The 24,492-nt window shown below is 41.6% G+C and overlaps 1 protein-coding gene across 1 annotated transcript; it reads left to right on the plus strand.

The window, feature by feature from the left end:
• Window positions 1-672: 672 nt before the first annotated feature.
• On the plus strand, window positions 673-24,453 carry LOC117526758 (C-type lectin domain family 4 member M-like). The gene is made up of 7 exons (XM_034188838.1): window positions 673-740; window positions 6,303-6,417; window positions 7,855-7,950; window positions 16,833-17,621; window positions 17,784-17,929; window positions 20,759-20,877; window positions 24,256-24,453. Exons 2-7 carry the CDS (start codon window positions 6,324-6,326, stop codon window positions 24,278-24,280), a joined length of 1,269 nt encoding a protein of 422 aa, XP_034044729.1. The 5' UTR covers window positions 673-740; window positions 6,303-6,323; the 3' UTR covers window positions 24,281-24,453.
• The last annotated feature ends 39 nt before the right edge of the window (window positions 24,454-24,492 follow it).

The following is a 24,492-nucleotide window of genomic DNA, read 5'->3' on the forward strand; positions in this document are numbered from 1 at the left end:
TAGTGCAAAATAAATTTTCACTTACAATTTCAATATGAGCATCCTGTCCTGCTTCAAAATATAAAAAAAAATTTCTTTAAAAATAAATCTTTCTCTGTCGTGTTATTGCTTAACTTAAAAGTGTATAAATTAACAAAAAAAAAATCATCCAAAACAATGTAACAGTGAAAGTCTGAAAAAGTAAACAATACTTACAATACTTATAGCTGTTGTCGCGCACCTTTTCCACCTAGCCATTTTCCTTTTCCCATTTGCCCATGTATTTTTGCTTTCTTTTTTTCGAGGAGGAGTAACGACGTTACAGACATTGCTGTTCGTAGGCGTATCTGCAGTGCCAGTGTCGGTGTCTGTGTCGGTATCAGCCATGCTGATTTGTTATGGTCGTCCGACGACGGTCGTCGGCTCATGATTCTCGTCCGGGATCTTCTTGCGAGCAGATGTCCCTCAACCAATGAGATAAGAGTGATTCTGTATCGTCAACTCGTGTCTGTCAGCTCATTGGTGAAGAGCAAATCAAATTCAAACACTTTCCATGGCAGATTTCAAAATGTGACATCCTTCATTATCTTCATTCGTCAGTGGAAATGATATTCTTGGGAAAACGTGGTTGTTTTGCTAGAAATGAGAAGTGAAACTGCAGCCAGAGTATATATCTTGGCCACATGTAAGACTAAGCACTTGTACTGCTTTAAAGACAAAGAAACTGCTGGCATCACCGTGCAAACACTGACTTACTGCAGGTAAGTGATTTTTGGAAAAATATTTTGTTTTCCATTTATTTACCTTACTTTCATATTCTACAGCACTACAATTTCAAATTAAGATTCCCCAAGAATTAACAAGTGACCTGCCTTCTTCATTTCTTTCTGACCATCTCAGATTTCTATTCTCATTTTATTTGCTTTTTAGGCAGTGGCTATCCATACATAGCTGTTCTGATAATACAGAAATCTATTTGCACGTAGTGCTTTTGATTGATCAATCTAGGTCACATGATTATGACAGTTTTGTTTTCTGTCCATACGAAGGACCAAAATTACCTTTTGAGTTGACAATCTTAAACACTTTCTGTGGTTCAAAAATATCTGAAATTATCTATAAGGTTATGAGGGCAAGTGGCCAGGTGGTTAAGTGTACTTGTTCCCAGTGTGAAAAGTTCCATTCCATTCCATTTTCTTCTGCTTCATCCGAGGTTGGGCCGCAGGGGCAGCAGCTCAAGCAAAGCAGGCCAGACCTCCCGATCCACACACACCTCCCCCAGCTCCTCCGGGGAACCCTGAGGTGTTCCCATGCCAGCTGCGAGACGTAGTCCCTTCAGCATGTCCTGGGTCTTCCCCGTGGCCTCCTCTCGATGGCATGTGCTCGGAACACCTCTCCAGCGAGGCGTCTAGGGGGGCATCCGAAAAAGATGCCCGAGCCACCTCAGCTGGCTCCTTTCGACGTGGAGGAGCAGCGGCTCGACTCTGAGCTCCTCCTAAGTGACAGAGTTCCTCACCCTATCTCTAAGGCAGCACCCAGCCACCCTGCGAAGGAAACTCATCTTGGCCGCTTGTACTCGCGATCTTGTTCTTTCGGTCATGAACCAAATCTCATAACCATAGGTGAGGGTCGGAACATAGATCAATCAGTAAATTGAGAGCTTTGCCCTCCTGCTCAGCTCTCTCTTCATCACGACGGTCAGATACAGCGACCACATCACTGCAGACGCTGCACCGATCCGTCTGTCGATCTCACACTCCATCCGTCCCTCTCTCATGAACAAGACCCCGAGATACTTAAACTCCTCCACTTGAGGCAAGGACATTCCACCGACCAGAAGAGGGCAAAGCACCTTTTTCCGGTCGAGAACCATGGCCTCGGATTTGGAGATGCTGATTTTCATCCCGGACACTTCACAGTCGGCTGCAAACTGCTCCAGTGCACGCTGAAGGTGCTAATCTGATGAAGCCAACAGAACCACATCATCCTCAAACAGCAGAGACGAGATTCTGTGGTTCCCAAACCAGAACCACAGAATGTGAAAGGTTCCCAGTTTAAACTTACCCCTGCCCATTGTACCGTTTGGAGTTGCATCAGGAAAGGCATGCAGCGTGAAGCTTGTGCCAGATCAACATTTGGGTCTGCTGTGGTGTCACAGAGTAAATGCAAGTCTCATTGCCTTGTTCACTGGAACAAGAAACCTATTGATCGTCACGGCGTCACATCAACTTCTCAACTACAACTGAACTTGAAGCCAGACTGCCTGATATCTTAGTGTCACTTTTGGAAAATGATCATTCAGTGGCCTCAAGCACAGGTCTAGAGGTCTAGAACGGAAATGGCATAGTTCAAAACTAGAAGTATTCCATCTTGCATGGCGCAATGCTATTCTAGAGTAGAAACATGCACTATTGGCTACAAAACTGACCTATTATTCTGATTTGATCAACAAAAACAAGTTTAATTCAAAGTTCCTGTTTGACACGGTGACAACACTTATTCATACCACCTGTAAGTCGCTCCCCATTTACAGCTCAAAATTTCTTAGACTACTTTCAGAAGAAAATGGTTAAATATATCCCAGTATGCCTTAATCCAGCCACTACACCCTCTTATTGAGGTGGGTGCCGTCAATGATAGATCACCTATATTTACCAATTTTGATATTATTTCACTGGCTGTGCTGATGAATTTTGTAACTTCTGCTAAAAGCACAACCTGCTTGTTCGACCCTATACCAATAAAACTGTTTAAGGACCTGTGGCCCACTCTTGGGCTTACTGTGTTGGAAATATTAATCTGTCATTAACATTTGGATCTGTTCCTAAAAGTTTCAAATATGCAGTGATTAAACCATTACTAAAGAAATCTAATCTTGACCCTAGTCTATTGAAAAATTATAGGCCGATATCAAATCTATCATTGTGTTCTAAAATTCTGGAAAAAGTGGTTTCACAGCAGCTCGTGGACCACCTTACTGACAATAATCTCTTTAAGCCACTGCAGTCTGCATTTAGAACACATCATTCCACGGAAACAGTTCTCAGTAAAGTGGTGAATGATCTTCTGCTTGCAATGGATTCAGACACAACTACAGTTCTGGTGCTGTTAGATTTCAGTGCTGCGTTTGATACAGTGGATTATCATATTTTATTTGATAGGCTGGAAAATTATTTTGGCATTACTGGGAATGTCCTTGCATGGTTGGCATCATACCTATCAGTTGTTCTCACTGTGTCCTGTACAACAACACTACCTCTAAGCTTGGTGACATGAAATATGGGGTTCCACAGGGTCCATCTTAGGCTCCCTGCTTTTCTCCCTTTATATAGCTCCCCCCTTTGAGCACATATTGCGGCATTATGGGATTACTTTTCATTGCTACACTGATGACAGTCAGTTGTACATGCAGATAACTGCTTGCAATCTCATACACATAAAGTCCTTAGAGGATTGCCTTGCATCAGTGAGAAGCTGGATGTCCAGCAGTTTCTTACTTTTAAACTCGGACAAGACTGAAATGATGGTTCTTGGTCCAGCGAAACATTGGCATAAGTTTCACCCAGCTAATGCATAACCTGGGCTCGTGTGTCATACATCACACTGAGAAAGTGAGGAACCTTGGAGTGATTTTTGATCCCATGCTGTCCTTCCACCTATGAAACATAGCGAAGATTCATCCCCTCCTGTCTATGGCTGATGTAAAGTATCTGATCCATGCATTTGTCTCTTCTAGACTGAACTACTGTAATCTTCTATTTTCTGGTTTACCGCAGTCCAGCATTAGGGGTCTCCGATTGATTCAAAATTGCCAAACTTTTGACAGGAAGCAGAAAGATCAACCACATTACACTCATTGGGGCATCTCTTCACTGGCTTCCTGTCTTTGTGGAGTCAGATTTTAAGGTTCTGTTACTAACGTATAAAATTATTCACAGACTAGCACATCCCTATTTAGCTGACCTAATTAAACCACTACGTACCCTACACGTTCTCAGGGTGCAGGACTACTTTGTGTCACTAGGGTGAATAAAACGTCTGTGGGCCATAGAGCTTTCTCTTATTGTGCCCTTTTGGAATGATCTCCTAATGGAGATAAAACAGTCAGATTCTGTGGAGACTTTCAAGTCCAGACTTAAGATGCATCTATTTTCCCTCTCGTATGGCTAGCATACTGGCATAGTATGGTACTGTGCTTATCCCTTTAAATCATTTTATTAGTAACGGAACAGGTCTCAGCCTCACTTCATCTAAATTCTGGGTTTGTTAGTGAAGCTTAGGGCTAACGGCCGGCAATCACCTTAGCATTTTCTCTACTTCCCTGTTGATTTATTGCTGGTGAATTCATATCTTACATGCAGTTGTCCGGCCGACTGATTCTGCTTTTTTTTCTTTCTGTCCGAGGGACAGATGATGCCTCATAAGGTTGACAGCTGCACACCACAGGGCGCTGGATTTTGGTGCTATGTAAATTAAATAAGTTGAATTGAAAATTAAACTGAAGCAAGGCAGATGTTGAAGTGGACTTACTGTCTATGGTTATGATGATTGTCATATATGAATTTTAGAAAATTAAAAAGAAAATCTTTAACAATTTCACTCAAACCCCTCCTACTGACTCAGAAATCCAATGCCCTACTCCACTTCCACTACAGCATCCCACACTCACATACATCAGGAGATGAACTCTAACCCTAACCTTAACTACAACCCCTAACACGGCAACACCATGTACAAATACAATTTTGTATAATTATAGTGTTCCTACAGCTTAAGGAAAACTGGATTAAAGACTTCTTAATGTAAGGAAATTTAACGCCAACACTGACTCATCTTCAACCGCTTTTCCAGGTTCAGATCGTGATGAGTGAGATGAGTGAATGTAAGGAAGTTTAACACCAACAAATAGTCAAAAATGAAGGGTGGGGGAGGACAATAATGGCTGAGGGTTAGGAACAAGTTTGCCAAAGATTTATTCTAACATAGAACATGGTTACTGGTTTAAGCCATGCTGTAAAATCTTCCCTGAAAAGCCAATTTTCATTAATTTTACACTTCTCCGTATCATTGGGTATGTTAAGTCTCGCTAGCTGAAAGTATCTCTACTCTGAGCATTCCAGCAACAACAACAAAAAGGGCATTTGCTGGTCCTGCTAGCGTTATAAGAGACTTGTTGTGTGGGCCGCCAGAAGAGGAGGTACTGCTGGCCCACCAACAGAGGGCGCCCTGCCTGAAGTGCGGGCTTCAGGCACGAGAGGGCGCTGCCGCCTTAGGAATAAGCCGTGGTGACAGCTGTCACCCATCATCCGTGACAGCTGTCACTGATCATCCAATCCACATCTGGAATAAAAGCAGGAAGACACCTCCACCACATTGCCGAGATATCATCTTCTACCAGAGGTAATATCCTCAGCCTTTTGTAGTATTTTCTAAATCTGTTTATTGTGAGTGTTTGCAGGAGTACCGGTCCTTAGTTTGTGGAGGCTGTGCAAGACGGCACTCTTTTCCCTCTGAGGGATCGCTGCAACATATTGAGTGAGAAGTGGAGGTGGAATTCCCACCAGGATTGTTACTGGGTGTTCACACACCCACCCTTGACTGTCTTTGCTTTCTGCCAGCAGTACCAGATCCGACACGCCGTGACAGTGGCCACCTGGGGACTTCGGGACTTGGCGGCTCCAGTATTCCTCGGGTTCGGTGGCAGTGGAAATCGTGTGGTTCCGGTTCGTTTCCAGACGGGAGTCTCCTATCGTCGAGCCTGCCCACACGACACCTTTATTGATTGACTTGTGCACATTCTGTAATCTGCTGTGTTTGGTTGTGACATTCACAACAGTAAAGTGTTATAATTTGACTCCTTCCATTGTCCGTTCATTTACGCCCCCTGTTGTGGGTCCGTGTCACTACACTTTCCCAACAAGACTTTCACTTTAAAATAATAATAATAAAAATAATAATGAAGCATATTACCATTTATTTCAGTATTCTTAATTGCAATGTAAAACAAAAAACATGAATAAAATCCTATTTCCCATATCTTGGATTTTTAGGCCCTTTGAAAGACTGATTTAAGACATTTTAATACCAATTAAGGCCTTTTTTTTTTTTAGATGAACAGATTTCGTATTATTATACATCTTCGTACAGACAGCCACTTTGGATGATAAATAGATGTCATGGGGATATGAGAATTTTTTGAAGGAATGAAATGGGAGTACACCATCTGGTTAAAAACCATTTGTTCATTATCACTCTTCAAGCTACTTCTCACAGAGGTTGTACCAACTTTTTAATTTATTGAAGCCCTGTTTCTACATACTAAGGTGGTCCAACAACAAACAGAGATGGATGACACAATGAAGAATCCAGTGATGATGACCATGGAGATTGAAGACAATTTTAAAGAAAATGGCTCAGTGAAAGAAGAGTTATTCACAGGTATCATTATCAAACATACGAGGTCTGTTAGAAAAGTATCCGACCTTATTATTTTTTTCAAAAACCATATGGATTTGAATCACGTGTGATTACATCAGACATGCTTGAACCCGTCGTGGCATGCGAGAGTTTTTTCACGCCTGTCGGTTACGTCATTCGCCTGTGGGCAGTCTTTGAGTGAGGAGTCGTCCACCCGCTCGTCGTTTTTTTCATTGTTTAGGAATGGCTCAGAGACTGTTGCTTTGTTTGATAAAATTTTTTTCAAACTGTAAGGCACAACTGAGTGGACACCATTCAATAAATTCAGCTGGTTTTCGGTAAAAATTTTAACGGCTGATGAGAGATTTTGGTCTGGTAGTGTCGCTTTAAGGACGGTCCACGGCGCCTGACGGCGATCTGCGCTTCGAGGCGGCAGCGTCTCGCCGTTTCAAGTTGAAACTTCCACATTTCAGGCTCTGTTGACGCAGTAAGTCGTCAGAGAACAGAGAACTTTCAGAAGAAGTCGGCATGAGGAGTTTATTCGGACATTCCATTGTTAACGGTCATTTTGTAATGAAAGAACGTGCGGGCAGAGTCGCATGTCGGGCTGGACCCGACCGCGGGGGGTCGCGGCAGGAAAAACACCTCCGTTGGAAATCTTAACGGGCAAGTTGGAACATGCCCAAGCTGTTTAAACAATTTCTCAGTTACTCACTTGTTGAAAGCCATTAAAAGCCGCCTGAATTCTACAAATGGTTTTCAACATGGAGGTGTTTTTCCTGTCGCGGCGCACACAGATTTGCCGAGTCGTCACGGACACGACTCGGCGAATTTGCGCGTACGTCTTTCATTAAAAAAATGTCCTTAAACAGTGGAATGTCCGCATAAATTCCTCATGCCGGCCTCTTCTGAATCTTCTCTGTTCTCTCACGATGTCCTGGGTGAATTAAGCCTTAAATTAGGATGTTTTCAGCTCGAAACAGGCCGACGACAGCGCCTGGAAGCGCTGCAGGACGTCCCACTCCGTGGGAAGTCCTTACACCGACAGAAACACCCCATAATCTCTCATCAGCCGTTAAACTTTTCACAGAAAACCAGCTTAATTTCTCGAATAGTGTCCACTCGGATATTCCTCACAGGTCCAGAAAGAATTTTGACAAAGCAACGCGCGCCGTCTCGAGCAGCGTGTGAAACAAAGGAATTCAGCCGAGAGGGCGGGACCACATCTCACTCAAGGCCTGCCCACAGGGAAATGACGTCACCGACACGCGTGAAAAAAACTCACGCATGCGCACGAGGGTTCAAGCATGATTGGTGTAATCGCATGTCATTCAAATCCATATAGTTAAAAAAAAAAATAAAAGGGTCGGTTTATTATCTAAGAGACCTCGTACATTATGATGCACATTCTAAGAGCTGTTCCATCTACTGTGTAACCACAATGGCTTTCCGTTGTAGTGTACAGATGCAGAAAGAAACTTCTTACTGCGGTGCTGAGCCTGGGATTTCTCTGTCTTGTCCTTCTGGCTGGAGTCATTGGGCTGTTTTTCCACTGTGAGTGTGACGTTGATGTTTTGATGAGTTTCATTTTTTAGGAGCTTTAAATGGAAAGGGTTTGTACATCAGAATCCTTTTGAGGGATGTGGTGAATTTTTTTGTCACTATTATATCTGGCACTGATTTTGCAATTAACAGGGAGAAAATGGAGGATATAATACCCTTTAATGTCCCATCCAAAAGGGTTTGTATACAGTATGCATACCTGGGTTTGAAGGTCATACTAGCTGTCTTTGCCTAGACACAACACTACATCTGCATTATTCCAATTGACCCAACTGTAAATGGGTAGTGGCACTGGCTGGAGAAGTAACCTGTGAACGAATGGTGTTCCAACCATGGCAAGTTAAAACTCTCATTTTTTCATGCTATGGTATCCAGGCATAATCACTAAGACCAGTGAGCCTCAGGGCCTAGGGCTTCCTCTAAAGCAGTGATTCTCAACCGGGGTGCCGTGATCGATCGTCGGGTGCCGTGGGTATTTTTCATATTCGCGATTACCGTGAATTATTTATTTTATCCACAAAGCATAAAACGACTCAGAATCTGACGTCATTGTGCTGCAGCCTCGCTCCCGTCTTAAGGCAGGACAATAACAAGGAGGCTGACGGCCGATTAAAACAGTGCCGTCTTCTTCAAAAGCCGTCTAAAATGCAGAGCTGTGTGTGTGTGTGTGTGTGTGTGTGTGTGTGTGTGTGTGTGTGTGTGTGTGTGTGTGTGTGTGTGTGTGTGTGTGTGTGTGTGTGTGTGTGTGTGTGTGTGTGTGTGTGTGCGCACGCGCGCGGAGTTAACAGGCTGCAGACTGCGAGGGAGGGGGTGAGTGAGGGAGATTCCTGAATGGAAGCGCGACACGTTCAGTGCGCAGCGAGCGCGGAGCAGAGAGAGGATTTTAACCCGAGTTAACGTTAACAAAACTGAAACGTGAAGCTGCCTTTACTTCTCTCTGAACTTTCTCTAAAGGTGTGATTCTGCCGTTACCGTCCTGTTCACACCATGTGCGCGTCGTATGCTGAATTTATGAGATCATGAGATGAAATAAACGGTCAAATAGCTTTAAAAACATATTTAAAAAATGAGAATATATGAATGAACTGAGCCACACAAAAAAACAATGTTCAGATGCACAGATCACAAAAAGCAGGTGAGAACTCTGAACTTTAACAGCTGTTATTTTCCAAAGGTATTATTTGTTCTTCCAGAGTTGTGTAATTATACTACAATAGTAGAATATAAAGAAGGGGAAAAAAGAAAAAAAATAGACAATATATTCGTCAATCGCAATTATTTGACAATTAATCGTCTCCAGAAATTTCCTAATCGTGACAGCCCTACTTGAGATCAGAGCGCAAAATGCTTGAGGATTTCGAAATGCGATGTTTTCTGTATCGATTTTCTATTGCGATAATTGGGTTTGCGCAAAACCAGAGGTAATAGCATTATAATATTATTTTAGTTGGTGGTGTGCCGCAGGATTTTGTAAATATAAAAAGGGTGCCGCGGCTCAAAAAAGGTTGAAAAACACTGCTCTAAAGTAACATGATACTTTCAAATGGTGAAATATAAAAATGCAAACACAGTTATTGGCACTCTTTGATGAATTTATAGTAAATCATCACTTTAAGAACATGTTTCTTTTTTAGAGATAGATGTTAGATACATGAATATTTGCAACTCAATGGATATGCTGTAAACTTCAGTTATTAAGAAACATCAACTGTATGGTACTGTGTGGTAAACCTGTCTAAAACAGACAGTTCTGACAATCTGATTAAGCATGCAAGAAGGCAACAAGTTAGGGAAGCCACTAAAACACCTAAACAAGTCTGAAAGAGTTATCGTCTTCTGTGACTGGAGAGACTGTGCACAGTACATATTTTGTTTATTCAACATAGCTTCATGGTGGATCAGAATAGAGAAAGATTTTGTTCCAAGAAATCAGATTAAATCTAGGCTTGAGTCTCCCATGTGCCTTCTGGCAAACTGTAGCTAATGCTTTATGTCTTGTGTTGGGTATTTTCTCCTCCAAACATTTTTAAAACCTTTAACAAGACAAACAGAGTCAAGAAACACCAGTGAGACAGAAAGTCCAATTTTACGCGCGGAGTGCAGTCAGGCTGTACACCAAGGCTACACTAAAGTCTGGCCTGCTTTTTCCGCTCTTTTTATTAAGAGACGCCCTCATCACATAACCAAAAAACTGTCCTAAGGGTGGGGGTGATGACGCAAGACAAGTTTCTTCCCATAACATAAACGCATACGTCAATAAGTGCAGCTGTAAGGAAAGAAACACTTTCTTTACACAGGTCAGCACATCTCGTTCGTCTGTGTGCAGTTATCAGCTGTTCTGCATCTGCCTGAAGTGTCCTGTCCTTCACACTCCTTCACACTAAGCACCACATCACAACAGTCAAAACGTTCTCTTACTCCCAGTCGTTAGAGGCTGCGAAAACAAAGTTATATTATAATAATAAGTACATCCAGCCCTTCATTCCCAGCTCAGATTGACCCCAGAGTGCTAAAACAAAATTGAATTCTCAGGATTGCGTTAAGACAGGTGCAAAACAGCACAACACCGTTTCTCATGAGAAAGAAGACAAAGCTAAAACAAGGTTGAATAACACGTACATTCTCAGGGTGAAGTGCAAAACAGCACAACACCGTTCTCATGAGAAAGAAGACAAAGCTAAACAAGGTTGAATAACACGTACATTCTCAGGTGAAGTGCAAAACAGCACAACACCGTTCTCATGAGAAGAAGACAAATTACAAATGTTTAACAGTGATAACATATATACAAAATCTTTAACATTCCCCTCCTGTTTATCGCCTGTTAAACATACAGTAGGCATCACTCAGCTTAGCACTTCTTTTTGAGATTTTCCTAAGAGGTTCATCATGGTATGTTCTCTCTATAGGCTTACACCCCAGAGTGATGTCATCATTGTCACCATCATCGTCATCGGTGTCTGGGTCATCATACTTCCATTGGTCTGGGTAAGGTCAGGAGAGCCATCGTCCTCCTCTCGTCGTCTGTCCCCAGAAGTGGATATGATGCCGGACCCCCATCCTGGTCCTGGACTTATTGCTGTGGTTATCATTCGATTTACAAGGCCTCGGAGACATGGAATCAACAACATCCCCACAATGTTAGAATTGCAGCAAATACTGCTATAGACACTAATAGTGAAGAAATCAAAGACCTCCATTTTCCCATCCCTTCCAGCCACCAATCCCAGCCTTCGGTGTTTACTCCACTGTGCTCTTTCATCTTCCTGTTCAAACGTCCTCAGCCCGTCAATGGCTTGAGTGAGACTGCCGTCTGCAGCCGTGTTGTTGGGAATGAATGTGCAGCATTGTTCTCCGAACATGGCCAAACACCTCCTTTCTCTGCCAACAACATATCCAGAGCAATACGATTCTGGAAGGCCATAAGGGACGTGGCTTTCTAACTGTGAATGGACAGCCTTAAATCCTTCCTCAGTCCAATTTCCTAATTTCTGTACATTGTAGTGGATGTAGTTTATTCTGTCCACGTTTTATTATTGAACACCACCAACAGATGGAAGATTCGAATCCAGCTGCTATTTGATCAACCAGTTTATACTCGTCAGGCACTCCCCTGGGGACTCCTATTGCGTCAATATATGTTGGATTTCCCATTCCTTTCCAATCTCTTTTTACTCTATGTCTGGCTATGCCTTTCTGCCAATCTTCAGGAATAAGAGAGGCTGCATATGTCGTAACGTCTTCAGGGGTCATGGGTATGGCTTCAACTGGTAACAATAATGATATTAATGCACAATAACCTGACACATTTCGTGGCAGTCTGTCAAAGATTCTGTTATCCCCACACCACCACCATACGTCACTCCTCCCGACAGGTTTGAATGTGGGAGTACTATGGACCACATTCTTACACCAGGCGGTGTGGTTTAAGCTACCCAAAGTCTTACTTGTCCCTGTCAAGTGTACACATGTATGGTTAGCATGCCCAACTTTGCTTGAGAATAAAGGTTTAATCTTAGTCAATTTGGTCACTGGATAGATCTTGTCCCACTTAGAACAATTGTTGTTTGCCGCAATGTATGTCTGTGTCATAGCAGTCAGTAGACAGTCTTTGGGCAATGCTGCCGGTATTACCTGTAATATAGGTCTGGGTCCCATACATACAACACAGTCCTTCTTTGCTGCTAGTCCTGCTTGTTCTGCCATTAAAAGCCAATTATTATTTTGTCCACTAATTCCTGTAGTTACTAGGAACCAGTCATCTGCCTTCATGTCTTTTGTGCCTTGTACGGACACCCCCTTTGCTTGTATGGGCACCCCCTTTGCTTGTATGGACACCCCCTTTGACGTCCTTAATTCGGTCAATATTGGTTGCTGTACTCTATCTGTTTCACAGAGGAAAAAATGGAAATACGGATCTTTTCCTTGTTTGTATACCCAAAGAAGGAACAACCAACAGTCTCCCTCTATATCAGGTGGGAATATGGTTCCTTTTTCTGTGGTATTCACCACTATAGACAGCTTATCATCTGTTTGATACATTTTGAGAATTTGACTCTGGTACTTAGCCCACTCGGTTTGTGCCCATCTTGGTGTCCATCTACTCCATTCATCGGCTACCAACGTTTCCCATCTCCTATCTTGTTGATCGTTGGTCCTAACACTCCTTTTGCACGTGTAATCATAGCTTCCACTCTTGTTTCTAAGACTAGATCATCATGTGTCAGTGGTACGCCTTTGGAGAAAATCCTTGTCTGGAGCTATTTTAAACCCCATGCTTAAAATTCATGTGCAATAATGATTCTGACCAGAACTGTATTTCATTTTCAACACTTAAATCCATCAATTTTCTATATCTGCTTACTCCAATTAAGGGTCACAGAGCAGGCTGGAGCCTATCCTAGTAGGCATAGGGTGTGTGGCAAGGTACACATACACAGGATGCCAGTCTGTCACAGGGCCACATATAGACAAACACACACATTCACATCCACCAATGGTCACCTATTTTCAACTTAATGTTTCCAAGTCACCTAACCTGCATGTCTTTGGAAGTGGGAGGAAGCCAGAGGGAAGTCAGGCACACATGAGGAGGACATTCAAACTCTACACAGAAAGGTCCCAAGTGGGAAGCGATCCCACAACCTTCTTGCTGTGAGGCAACACTGCTAATCACGCAGCCACCTTTCTCAACACTTAAATAAAAATGGTATTTTGTAATTATTAAATATTAGTAGCGCACCCAGTGACTTAATGGACTTAATGGATATCAATAGTTTAATACTGGCATAGTATGGTACGATGCTTCCTACCCTTTTAAATTCATTTTATTAGTAAACAATGCGGGTTGCGGCCTCAACTTGATCTAAATTCTGGGTTTTTAGTGAAGGTTGGGGCTAGTGGCTGGCGATCACCTTAGTATTTCTTAGTGTTTCTTCTGTTTTTCTTGTTGCTTAATGCTGACAATAGTCCAGCAGTTAAGGGATAGAATCGTGCACTTTTTACAAAAGCACCAAACTTTGTCCAGGGACTCTTTAGGTTATATTAAGTCATGTCAAAGCGGGAGACATTTGATTTTAGCCCTGTATCCTGCTTTTTTAAAAGGGTGTTTGCGTGGTTATAATACAGTGTATATTGTGCTATTCATATGACAATACGATCATATGGTTATTATGTAGGGGGCCACTGATCAAGATTGGACATTGTTAAGCTGTAGAGAATGGCTACTGCAACTAGTGCAAAGATATACTGAGCTTATGTGATCATGTATCGTCCGTCGTGCGGCGTCATACGTCGTCGTACATCCTTATACATTAGCAGGGTGGTATGTTTCAAAATGGAAAGAGGTACAGGACTCATTTCAGGCTTGTAGGGATCTTTAACAGGCCTCTACCTCTGAGACATAAAATTAGGTCACTGTGATCTTCCTAGCATGAAAGCTGTAGAGAGTAGTTCATTAAAAATATTCATGAAACATTTGTGCATATCTAGGAAGTTTGCCAACCAGGTATTTACAATGTTTTCAGTTAAAAAATATGGTGATAATCGTCTTAATACCAATAACATAAAATAATAATGATAACAACAACAACAACAACAACAACAACAACAATAATAATAATAATAATGGTATGGCCATAAAAACAAATTGATTTCTTGTAATTAATAAAAAGCATTTCTTTCCGTTCAAACCTGTTGTATTTTAGAGGTAAATATGTTAGAGTGCAAGAGTAGCATATTTCCTTTGCCCTATGCTCGCAAACAGCTATATTGCATAGGTATATTGATATTCACAATGAGTTAGACAATATTTAGTCACTTTCCTTAGATTAACGCTTTTTTCTAAGAGTGTAAGCACACTGAAGTAATTCAAAGCATCCCTACTAGCCTTAATACATTTTTCATAACTTTCAAGTTTATATTATGAACTTAAAAGACATTTGGATAAGAGTTTTGTCATGAATTATATGCTGTAGAAGGCCTGGAAAATGGTTATGCTCTTAAACCCAAGTTTTTAGAGTGTAGACATTTATGATTCAATGTCTCCCGATCTTATATACTTCAGGACACTATAAGTACCTCTGATAAAGTTTTGGCGCGTTTTGTTGTATGATCTTCTTATGGCCTCAGACAGTGGACTCATCTCTGTGCTCGTCCTGTTAGACCTCAGTGCTGCTTTTGATATTGTTGACCATAAAATTTTATTACAGAGATTAGAGCATGCCATAGGTATTAAAGGCACTGCGCTGTGGTGGTTTCAATCATATTTATCTAATAGATTACAATTTGTTCATGTAAATGGGGAGTCTTCTTCACAGACTAAGGTTAATTATGGAGTTCCATAAGGTTCTGTGCTAGGACCAATTTTATTCACTTTATACATGCTTCCCTTAGGCAGTATTATTAGAAACATTGCTTAAATTTTCATTGTTACGCAGATGATACCCAGCTTTATCTATCCATGAAGCCAGAGGACACACACCAATTAGTTAAACTGCAGGAATGTCTTTCAGACTAATTTCCTGCTTTTAAATTCAGATAAAACTGAAGTTATTGTACTTGGCCCCACAAATCTTAGAAACATGGTGTCTAACCAGATCCTTACTCTGGATGGCATTACCCTGACCTCTAGTAATACTGTGAGAAATCTTGGAGTCATTTTTGATCAGGATATGTCCTTTAATGCGCATATTAAGCAAATATGTAGGACTGCTTTTTTGCATTTGCGCAATATCTCTAAAATTAGAAAGGTCTTGTCTCAGAGTGATGCAGAAAAACTAATTCATGCATTTATTTCCTCTAGGCTGGACTACTGTAATTCATTATTATCAGGTTGTCCTAAAAGTTCCCTGAAAAGCCTTCAGTTAATTCAAAATACTGCAGCTAGAGTACTGACAGGGACTAGAAGGAGAGAGCATATCTCACCCATATTGGCCTCTCTTCATTGGCTTAATGTTAATTCTAGAATAGAATTTAAAATTATTTTTCTTACTTATAAGGTTTTGAATAATCAGGTCCCATCTTATCTTAGGGACCTCATAGTACCATATCACCCCAATAGAGCGCTTCGCTCTCAGAATGCAGGCTTACTTGTAGTTCCTAGGGTTTTTAAGAATAGAATGGGAGGCAGAGCCTTCAGCTTTCAGGCTCCTCTCCTGTGGAACCAGCTCCCAATTCGGATCAGGGAGACAGACACCCTCTCTACTTTTAAGATTAGGCTTAAAACTTTCCTTTTTCCTAAAGCTTATAGTTAGGGCTGGATCAGGTGACCCTGAACCATCCCTTAGTTATGCTGCTATAGACTTAGACTGCTGGGGGGTTCCCATGATGCACTGAGTGTTTCTTTCTCTTTTGCTCTGTATGCACCACTCTGCATTTAATCATTAGTGATTGATCTCTGCTCTTTTCCACAGCATGTCTTTTTCTGATTCTCTCCCCTCAGCCCCAACCAGTCCCAGCAGAAGACTGCCCCTCCCTGAGCCTGGTTCTGCTGGAGGTTTCTTCCTGTTAAAAGGAGTTTTTCTTCCCACTGTCGCCAAGTGCTTGCTCACAGGGGTCGTTTGACCGTTGGGGTTTTTTCTGTAATTATGTATGTCTTTTGCCTTACAATATAAAGCGCCTTGGGGCAACTGTTTGTTGTGATTTGGCGCTATATAAAAAAAAATTGATTTGATTTGATTTGATTTTCGTATAAAAGTGCATGATTCCCCTAAAATTTGTCCCTTAGCCGCCAGACTACAAAATATACCTTATTTGTAGTCTTTCTGCCACCTGATTCTTTCTTTTTTTTTCTCTCTGTCTGAGGTGCAGCTTCATCCAGAAGTGGGAGTGGGTGTCTTTTTCTGTTGGTCATGAAATAGATGGGCTCTGTCTATTTCAGCCAGCCTCCCATTCAGGACACCAGCATGGAATCCCAAAATTTCCTGTATATTTGTATTGTCAAGTGTGTTGGGAGCATGGCCCAAGCAGAGAGTCACCCCTGGTCCGCTTGAGGTTTCTTCCTCAAATCATCAGAGGAAGTTTTTCCTTACCACTGCCACTTGTGTGCTTGCTCTAAGGGTTGGTAAGGTTAGACCTTACTTGTGTAAAGCGCCTTGAAGCAGCTTTGTTGTGATTTGGTGCTATATAAATGAAATAAATTGAAATTGAACTGAAATTAAAACATCTAAAATTTGAAAAAGTGAACTTGTCCTTTTGCTATTCATTATATTAGCATACTCCTCCAACATGAAGAAAAGGTGAATAGAAAAGTGACTCTCAATAAGAATCTCTGCTTTAAATTTTTCTTTCGCTGGCTTTTTATTGAGCGGTTCTTCTGATGTGCTTAATTATATAATATACATCAGGTAATGGTTTGAATTTTTATTTTACAGCCCTCCAAAGAGAAAGAAATCAACAAATTAGTCAAGCCGCTATGGCTCAAGCACTCCAAACAACTCAACCCATTAATCTCAACAAAGAGATGGAACTGTTACAGAGTGACTACATAAACCTGACCAGAGAAAGAAATCAGATACAGACCAAATACAGTCAGCTGCGCAGAGAGAGTGACCAGTTACTGGCCAGTTACTTGAGCATTACTAATGATAGAAACAGGTTACAGACCAGCTACAGTATCCTTACTAAAGATAACAACCTGTTACGGAACAGTTACAGTCAGCTGAACAAAGAGAGAGACCACTTGTTGGCCAGTTACGCCAACCTGACTAGAGATAGGGACTACTTACAGACCACTTACCACAGCCTGACCAATGATAAATACAAATTACAGACCAGTTATAACACCTTAACTAACATTAACAATCTGTTAAAGACAGATTACAACAACCTCACCCAAGACAGAGACATGTTACAGATCAGTTTTTTCAACATGACTAGAGATAGAGACATGTTACAGATCAGTTACAACACCCTGAGTGAAGTTAATGACCTGTTACAGACCATGTACACCAACCTACAGACCAGTTATGTCAAAATGTCCAAAGAAAGAGACCAGTTACAGGCCAGTTACAATCAACTGACCAGAGAAAGAGACCAGATACAGTCTAGTTACAGTCAAGCGTCCAGCCAGAGACACCAGCTACAGGCAAGTTACAACAGACTGAATCAGACAACACAGCAGCTTCAAAGGGAAGTTGGAATCCTCAAGCAGAAGCTGCAAGGTGTGTACAATAAATAAAATACTACAATACTACAGAAACCGGCAATATTTATATAAAAATAAAACCCTTTTGGTTTTTGCTTTGTTTGATGCTGTTTATTATATGAAAACCTGTAAAGGTTGTTATTACTATTGAATCACATCTTTGTGGTTTCTTGTCTAGCATTGACCCCTTGCAAGGATGGATGGGAGATGTTTGGGGACAGCTGTTACTTAGCCACCTCAAGCCCTGACTCATGGAATAAAAGCAGGCAGGAATGTTTGAAAAAAGGAGCCGACCTAGTGATTATCAACAGCAAAAGAGAACAAGTAAGAGATTTCTCAAATGTCTTCACACCCTGCAAATGACAGACTCAATAAACATTTTTAATGACAATTTTTAATGCTGGATTTTATTATTGTCTGGCTTTCACCAGTTTTTACCAGGATAGGAACCAATTTGTGGTTAGCTTTTGAGAAAGAAAGCACTGTAAAACTCAAATGACTCAACTAGGGGGCATGCGTGGTGGTTACTGCGCTTGTTTCTGGAGCAGAAGGTTTCCCAGTTCAAGCCCACCCTTTCCATTGTCCGTGTAATGCAGAGTTGCAGCAGGAAAGGTATCCATCAAATCAACAAGCAGATCTGAGATGGACTCTGAGTGGGAAAAAAAGGAAAAGCCAAAGGAAGTACAGAAATATATATAATGTGCTTCCAAAAAAGAAGGCCCTGTTCATGACCATTCTCCAAGTCATGGGGAGTTGAATCGTTTATATCAGGAAGGACAGCCAACAAAAAGATGCATCAAATTAACATGCAGATCTGCATCAGAACTACTGCAGTGACCCCACTAAACAACTAGAGCCAACCTATCCCACGGTATCAGGGAAGCAAAACAGAAATACAGCAAGGAAATATCTGGCCACTTCAACAACTCCAGAGATGCACACAGTGCCATCACATTGCTCAATAGCTTCAATGGCTTCTTTGGCCACTTTGAAATACAAAAAAACACACCAGCACAGAAGGCCGCACCACCCCTGGAAGGACTGACTGTACATCTGGCTCCAGTCAACTTGAAGAGAATCCTCTCCAGGATCAACCCATGTAAGGCAACTGGGCCAGACAACATATCTGGTCGTGCTTTAAAAACTGTGCCGAGGACCTCAAAGATGTCCTTGCTGACATCTTCAACATCTCCCTGAGCCAAGCTGTTATCCCATGTCTTTCAAAGTCACAACCATAATACAGGTTCCAAAGAAGCCCCTCCCATTCAGCTATAATGACTATCAGCCTGTAGGACTGATTTCCATCATCATGAAATGCTTCGAGTGGCTGGTCATACAGAACATCAAGTCCATCCTCCCTCCCTCCCACAATCCATTTCAGTTTGCATACAGGTCAAACAGGTCTATAGAGGATGCCATTTCCACTCCTCTCCATCCAGCACTCACCCACCTAGACACAAACAACCCATGTGCGTATGCTGTTCTTAGTCTTCAGTTAAGTATTCAACACAATTATTCCCCAGAAACTAATACAAAAAGACACCCGGGACTCTCTATGCAACTGGGTGCTGGACTTTCTCACAGGGAGGCCACAAAATGTGCGGGTGGGCAGAAATATGTCTAAGACCATCACACTGAACACCGGCGTCCCACAAGGGTGTGTGCTCAGCCCACTACTTTTCATCCTGCTTACCCATGACCACATTGTCAAGTTTGTGGATGACATGAATGTGGTGGGTCTCATCGCTAACAAAAATGAACCCAACTACAGGATGAGTTGAGCCAACTGGTCCAGTGGTGTAAACACAACAATCTTTTCCTGAACATGGGAAAGACCAAAGAGATTGTGGTAGATTTCCGGAGAGGACAATCAGAATCCTCCACTGATCATTGACGGTGCTGCTGTGGAGAGTGTGAGCAGCACCAGTTCTTGCACAGTAAAATCACCAGTGTTAAATTAACACTGGCAGTGTTAATTTAACGTCAGTGTTAAATTAACACTGTCAGTGTTAGTTTTACACTGATGATTTTACTGTGTGAGGGAGCATATCTCTGAGGACCTCTCCTGGTCTAACAACACCACATCACTGGCCAAGAAGACTCAAACTTGTGTCTGCTTCCTCTGCAATTTGAATGTGCTCATTCTACCGGGGCACCATTGAGAGTGTCCTTACTGGCTGCATCACTGTGTGGTGTAGAGGTTGCACAGGAAGACTCTGCAACGCATAGTGAATACAGCCAGCGGGATCATCGATGCCACTCTGACCTCCCTCACGGACATTTTCAACACCCGCCTCACCCATCAGTATCGCTGGTGACACCTTAATCTCCCTCTTCGGCCTCCTCTCTTCAGGGAAAAGGTACCAGAGCCTCCGTGCAAGTTCCACAAGACTATTGAACAGCTTCATCCACCAGGGTATCAGGATGCTGAACTCTGTCCACTACCTCCCCCTTCTGTCCCTCAACTGTAACACACTCGTTTACATCAGATTTCTCCCTCAGCTGTTTGCACAAGAAAGATTCAGTTCACTCACAATTGTTCATATCACATTTGCTGTGAACTGTCATTGCATTTTACTGCAATCATTTGCAACCAGTTGCTGCTGTTGGTCATTTATACTATTGTCTAGGGTCTGTCATCTCACATCTCTTTTGCACCTCCTCACTTTCCACTGCTGTTATTGTATTTGCACCTCTGCCGTTATTGTATATGTTTGATTTATATACCCCTACAGTGTCTTTTTGTCCTTCATACTCCTATTTTATTCTTTTCTTCTTTTATTACTAAGGTGAAACGGAAACAAAATTTCGATTCGCCTGTATGTCCTGTACATATAGCGAATTGACAATAAATAATCTTTGAACATACCCATAAGTGCTGCTGTGTGGCCATCTGGTACTTTGTCCACCTTCAGAGTGTCGCTTTGTGTTCTGTCTCAGCTTTGAGGGTGGATTATTGACTAAAATGCCTTTTTAATCCTCAGTGTGTCCAAAATATTTGATCGTCAACATGTATACTTCTTGTGTGTGTGTGTGTGTGTGTGTGTGTGTGTGTGTGTGTGTGTGTGTGTGTGTGTGTGTGTGTGTGTGTGTGTGTGTGCGTGTGTGTGTGTGTGTGTGTGTGTGTGTGTGTGTGTGGTTTTTCATTACAAGGTATTTATCAAGAGTCTACGCAGTACCTGGTTGGAGTGGAATACCGCATGGATCGGTCTGTCTGATGAGGGCACTGAGGGCCAGTGGAAGTGGGTTGATGACTCAAGCCTGAGTAATGGGTAAGAAACACGTTTTAGAATGTAGCCAATGTTCTCTGACCAAAAAACCCTTCAATAATGATTTGGTGTTGTGTTATTCACTGCTTTGAGCAAGTGTTATACATTTGCTCATACCAGTAACATTTACATTGATTTGTATTTATACAAATAAGGTCCAAGACATATTCAGTGACTTGGAAATGTTCATGTATCCATCCCCTGAATTGCTTGAAGAAAACTGGCAATAAAACTGATGAACTAAGTAACAAATTTTCACTTTTGTCTCGTTCCTGGTAGTCCGGCGGCTAAGGGACAAATTTTAGGGGAATCATGCACTTTTATACAAAAGTGCCAAAACTTTATCAGAGGTACTTTATAGTGTCCTGAAGTATATAAGATTGGGAGACACTGAATCCATAAACGTCTACACTCTAAAAACGTGGGTTTAAGAGAATAACCATTTTCAGCCTTCTACAGCATATAATTCATGACAAACTCTTACCCAAATTACTTGAAGGTTATGAAAAATGTATTAAGGCTAAGTAGGGATGCTTCGAATGTACTTCAGTGTGCTTACACTCTTAGAAATAGTGTTAATCTAGGGAAAGTGACTAAATATTGTCTAACTCATTGTGAATATCAATATACCTATGCAATATAGCTGTTTGCGAGCATAGGGCAAAGGAAAGATGCTACTCATGCACTCTAACATATTAACACTCTAAAATAACAACAGTGTTTGAACGGAAAGAAATGCTTTTTTATTAATTACAATAAATCAATTTTGTTTTTTATGGAGATAACATTATTAATATTATTGTTGTTGTTGTTGTTGTTATCATTATTATTTTGTTATTGGTATTAAGACGATTATCACCATATTTTTTAACTGAAAACATTGTAAATACCTGGTTGGCAAACTTCCTAGATATGCACAAATGTTTCATGAATATTTTTAATGAACTACTCTCTACAGCTTTCATGCTAGGAAGATCACAGTGACCTAATTTTATGTCTCAGAGGTAGAGGCCTGTTAAAGATCCCTACAGGCCTGAAATGAGTCCTGTACCTCTTTCCATTTTGAAACATACCACCCTGCTAATGTATAAGGATGTACGACGACGTATGACGCCGCACGACGGACGATACATGATCACATAAGCTCAGTATATCTTTGCACTAGTTGCAGTAGCCATTCTCTACAGCTTAACAATGTCCAATCTTGATCAGTGGCCCCCTACATAATAACCATATGATCGTATTGTCATATGAATAGCACAATATACACTGTATTATAACCATGCAAACACCCTTTTAAAAAAAGCAGGATACAGGGCTAAAATCAAATGTCTCCCGCTTTGACATGACTTAATATAACCTAAAGAGTCCCTGGACAAAGTTTGACGCTTTTGTAAAAAAGTGCACAATTCTATCCCTTAACTGCTGGACTATGGGTTAAAACCATAATTTCCCATTTCTCCACAACCAATCAAAAGAGAAAAGAGTGGTCTTGACCTCCAAACTTTGGTTTTGTGGTCAGGACAATCAAATTGCAAATTAACCAGTTTTCGCATCCATTAAGTGGTCACTACTAATTTCTGGAAAAGTTAAGTCCATAAACTGTTACACACACATGTGTGTAACAGTTTATCTGAACAGGGAACATGGAAAGTATACATGAAAAGTTTAAAATGACAAAATAAGATGTAACAATCGTTTAACTACATAACTGTCTTAAATCTGAATGCAAAAATAAACATGTTTTACTTGCAAATATTCAAAGTGAAAAATTCGAGTATTTTCCATACATGCTATACTGTTAGCAACTGCTAGCTTGTTAGCCAAACCACCGACTGCAACATGAACTTCACGTAGCTGAAAACCAGAATGAGACTGGATGTAAAATGTAGCTCAGTCCTTGACTTAAATCAAATTTGAGACAATGATCCTGTTGGGAAGGTGTAGTGACACGGATTATAGTGATGGTGATGAGTGACAGCTGGTGCTGATAAGTGACAGCTGTCACTCCCAGCGGCTCCTACACCCTCTCCTGCTTGGAGCCCGCACTCCAAGCAGGGCGCCATCTGGTGGTGGTGGGCCAGCAGTACCTCCTCTTCAGCGGCCCACACAACAGGGGCCGAGAAATCCTGTTGGGAAGGTGTAGTGACACGGACCCACAACAGGGGGCGTTAATGAATGGACAATGGATGAGCCAAAAAGTAACAATTTAATGTTGTGAATTGCACAACGGAATACAGACAAAAACAATAGAGGAGTACAGTCAATCGTATACAAGGTGACGTGTGGGCAGGCTCGAGGATAGAAGACGTCTGTCCAAAGAAGAGCCGGATCCCACACGGCTTCCACCGCCAGCGGATCTGAAGAACACCGGAACTGCCAAGTCCCGAGTCCCAGGTGGCCACCGTCTCCAGCTGTCAGACCGGGTACTGTTGGTAGAAACAGAAACAGTTAATGGTGGGTGGGTGAAGACACACACAGTAATCGTCCCTTGATTAGTTCCTCCGGGAGGGAGAACCTCCACCTCCAGAAACAATTTCAGCCGTGCAGCTCCTGTTAGTCTCTTCCCTGGATGGAGTGAGAGGCGAAGAACGTCACCCTCCCACTATCCGCCAATCCAGCTTCAGACAGAGCCCGCAGGAACACGGCTGCACACAGAACAATGTTAGATACAACAATAATCACAGCAGAGAAGGTTACCTCGATTGGTAGTTGATTTCTCGGCGAGGAGGTGAAGTTGCAGTCCGACCTTTATAGTGATGGTGATGAGTGACAGCTGGTGCTGATAAGTGACAGCTCTCTTCTGTTAGCAGAAGGTATAACTGTCCATCTGTTATAAACTTTTAACAGGTAGGTGCTGAACTTTTTTAAATTTTAAAAATGCTTATCGCTGTTGAACTTTGTTTATCGGTCTAAAAGTTATCGGACAGAAATTAATCGGAAGATAATTGGTCCGATAATAGTTTTTAAAGTTATCTAAAAAGATAATCCGATAATGAAATCTGTTATCGGATTATCAGAAGTGTGCCCACCACTGCAGTAGAGACAGGGCAGCACATTAGCACCGGAAGCATTCGCCTGAAAGGACTGAATTCTCAGTTGGAAGCCGTAACAATAAACATGAGCGAATGGTGGATCCTCACAAGGTTTTGTTCCCTCCTCTGCACATCAAACTGGGTCTCATGAAACAATTTGTCACAGCACTTGACAAAGAGTCTGCAGCATTCAAGTATCTTCAAGACTTTTTCCCAAAGCTGTCAGAGGCAAAAGTGAAAGCTGGTGTTTTCATTGGACTGCAAGTCAAGAAAATCATAGAGTCAGAGAAAAAAAACTCAGAAAAAAAAATGAAAATGATTTTGTATTGCAATGTGTCTCACACAGATTGTGGCTACCTGGCGAGCCCTAATAACATTGGAACAGAAGACTGTGCAGAGTTATTCTTCGGTTTGTATTTATGGAATGATATATCATGTTCTCGTCAGTTATATGCAGTTTGTGAGCAGAAATTTTATGGTTTCTTGGACTAAGCATACGTTTAGATAACTCTATCAAATGTAAAACATAACAAAGCATGAAAATGTTATACGAGGGTCTGCGAGAAAAATAACGTACCTTTTT

The sequence above is a fragment of the Thalassophryne amazonica genome, chromosome 15 (genome assembly GCF_902500255.1).
Source record: "Thalassophryne amazonica chromosome 15, fThaAma1.1, whole genome shotgun sequence".
In the NCBI taxonomy this organism is placed as follows: domain Eukaryota; kingdom Metazoa; phylum Chordata; class Actinopteri; order Batrachoidiformes; family Batrachoididae; genus Thalassophryne; species Thalassophryne amazonica.

What these genes read in the sequence shown, in the direction of transcription:
- LOC117526758 (XM_034188838.1), top strand. Translation starts at nt 6,324, where the DNA reads ATGGATGACACAATGAAGAATCCAGTGATGATGACCATGGAGATTGAA. An exon ending in GAAAGAAGAGTTATTCACAG is followed by an intron (nt 6,418 to 7,854) that starts GTATCATTATCA and finishes TTTCCGTTGTAG; the next exon opens with TGTACAGATGCAGAAAGAAA. An exon ending in TCAACAGCAAAAGAGAACAA is followed by an intron (nt 17,930 to 20,758) that starts GTAAGAGATTTC and finishes TTTCATTACAAG; the next exon opens with GTATTTATCAAGAGTCTACG.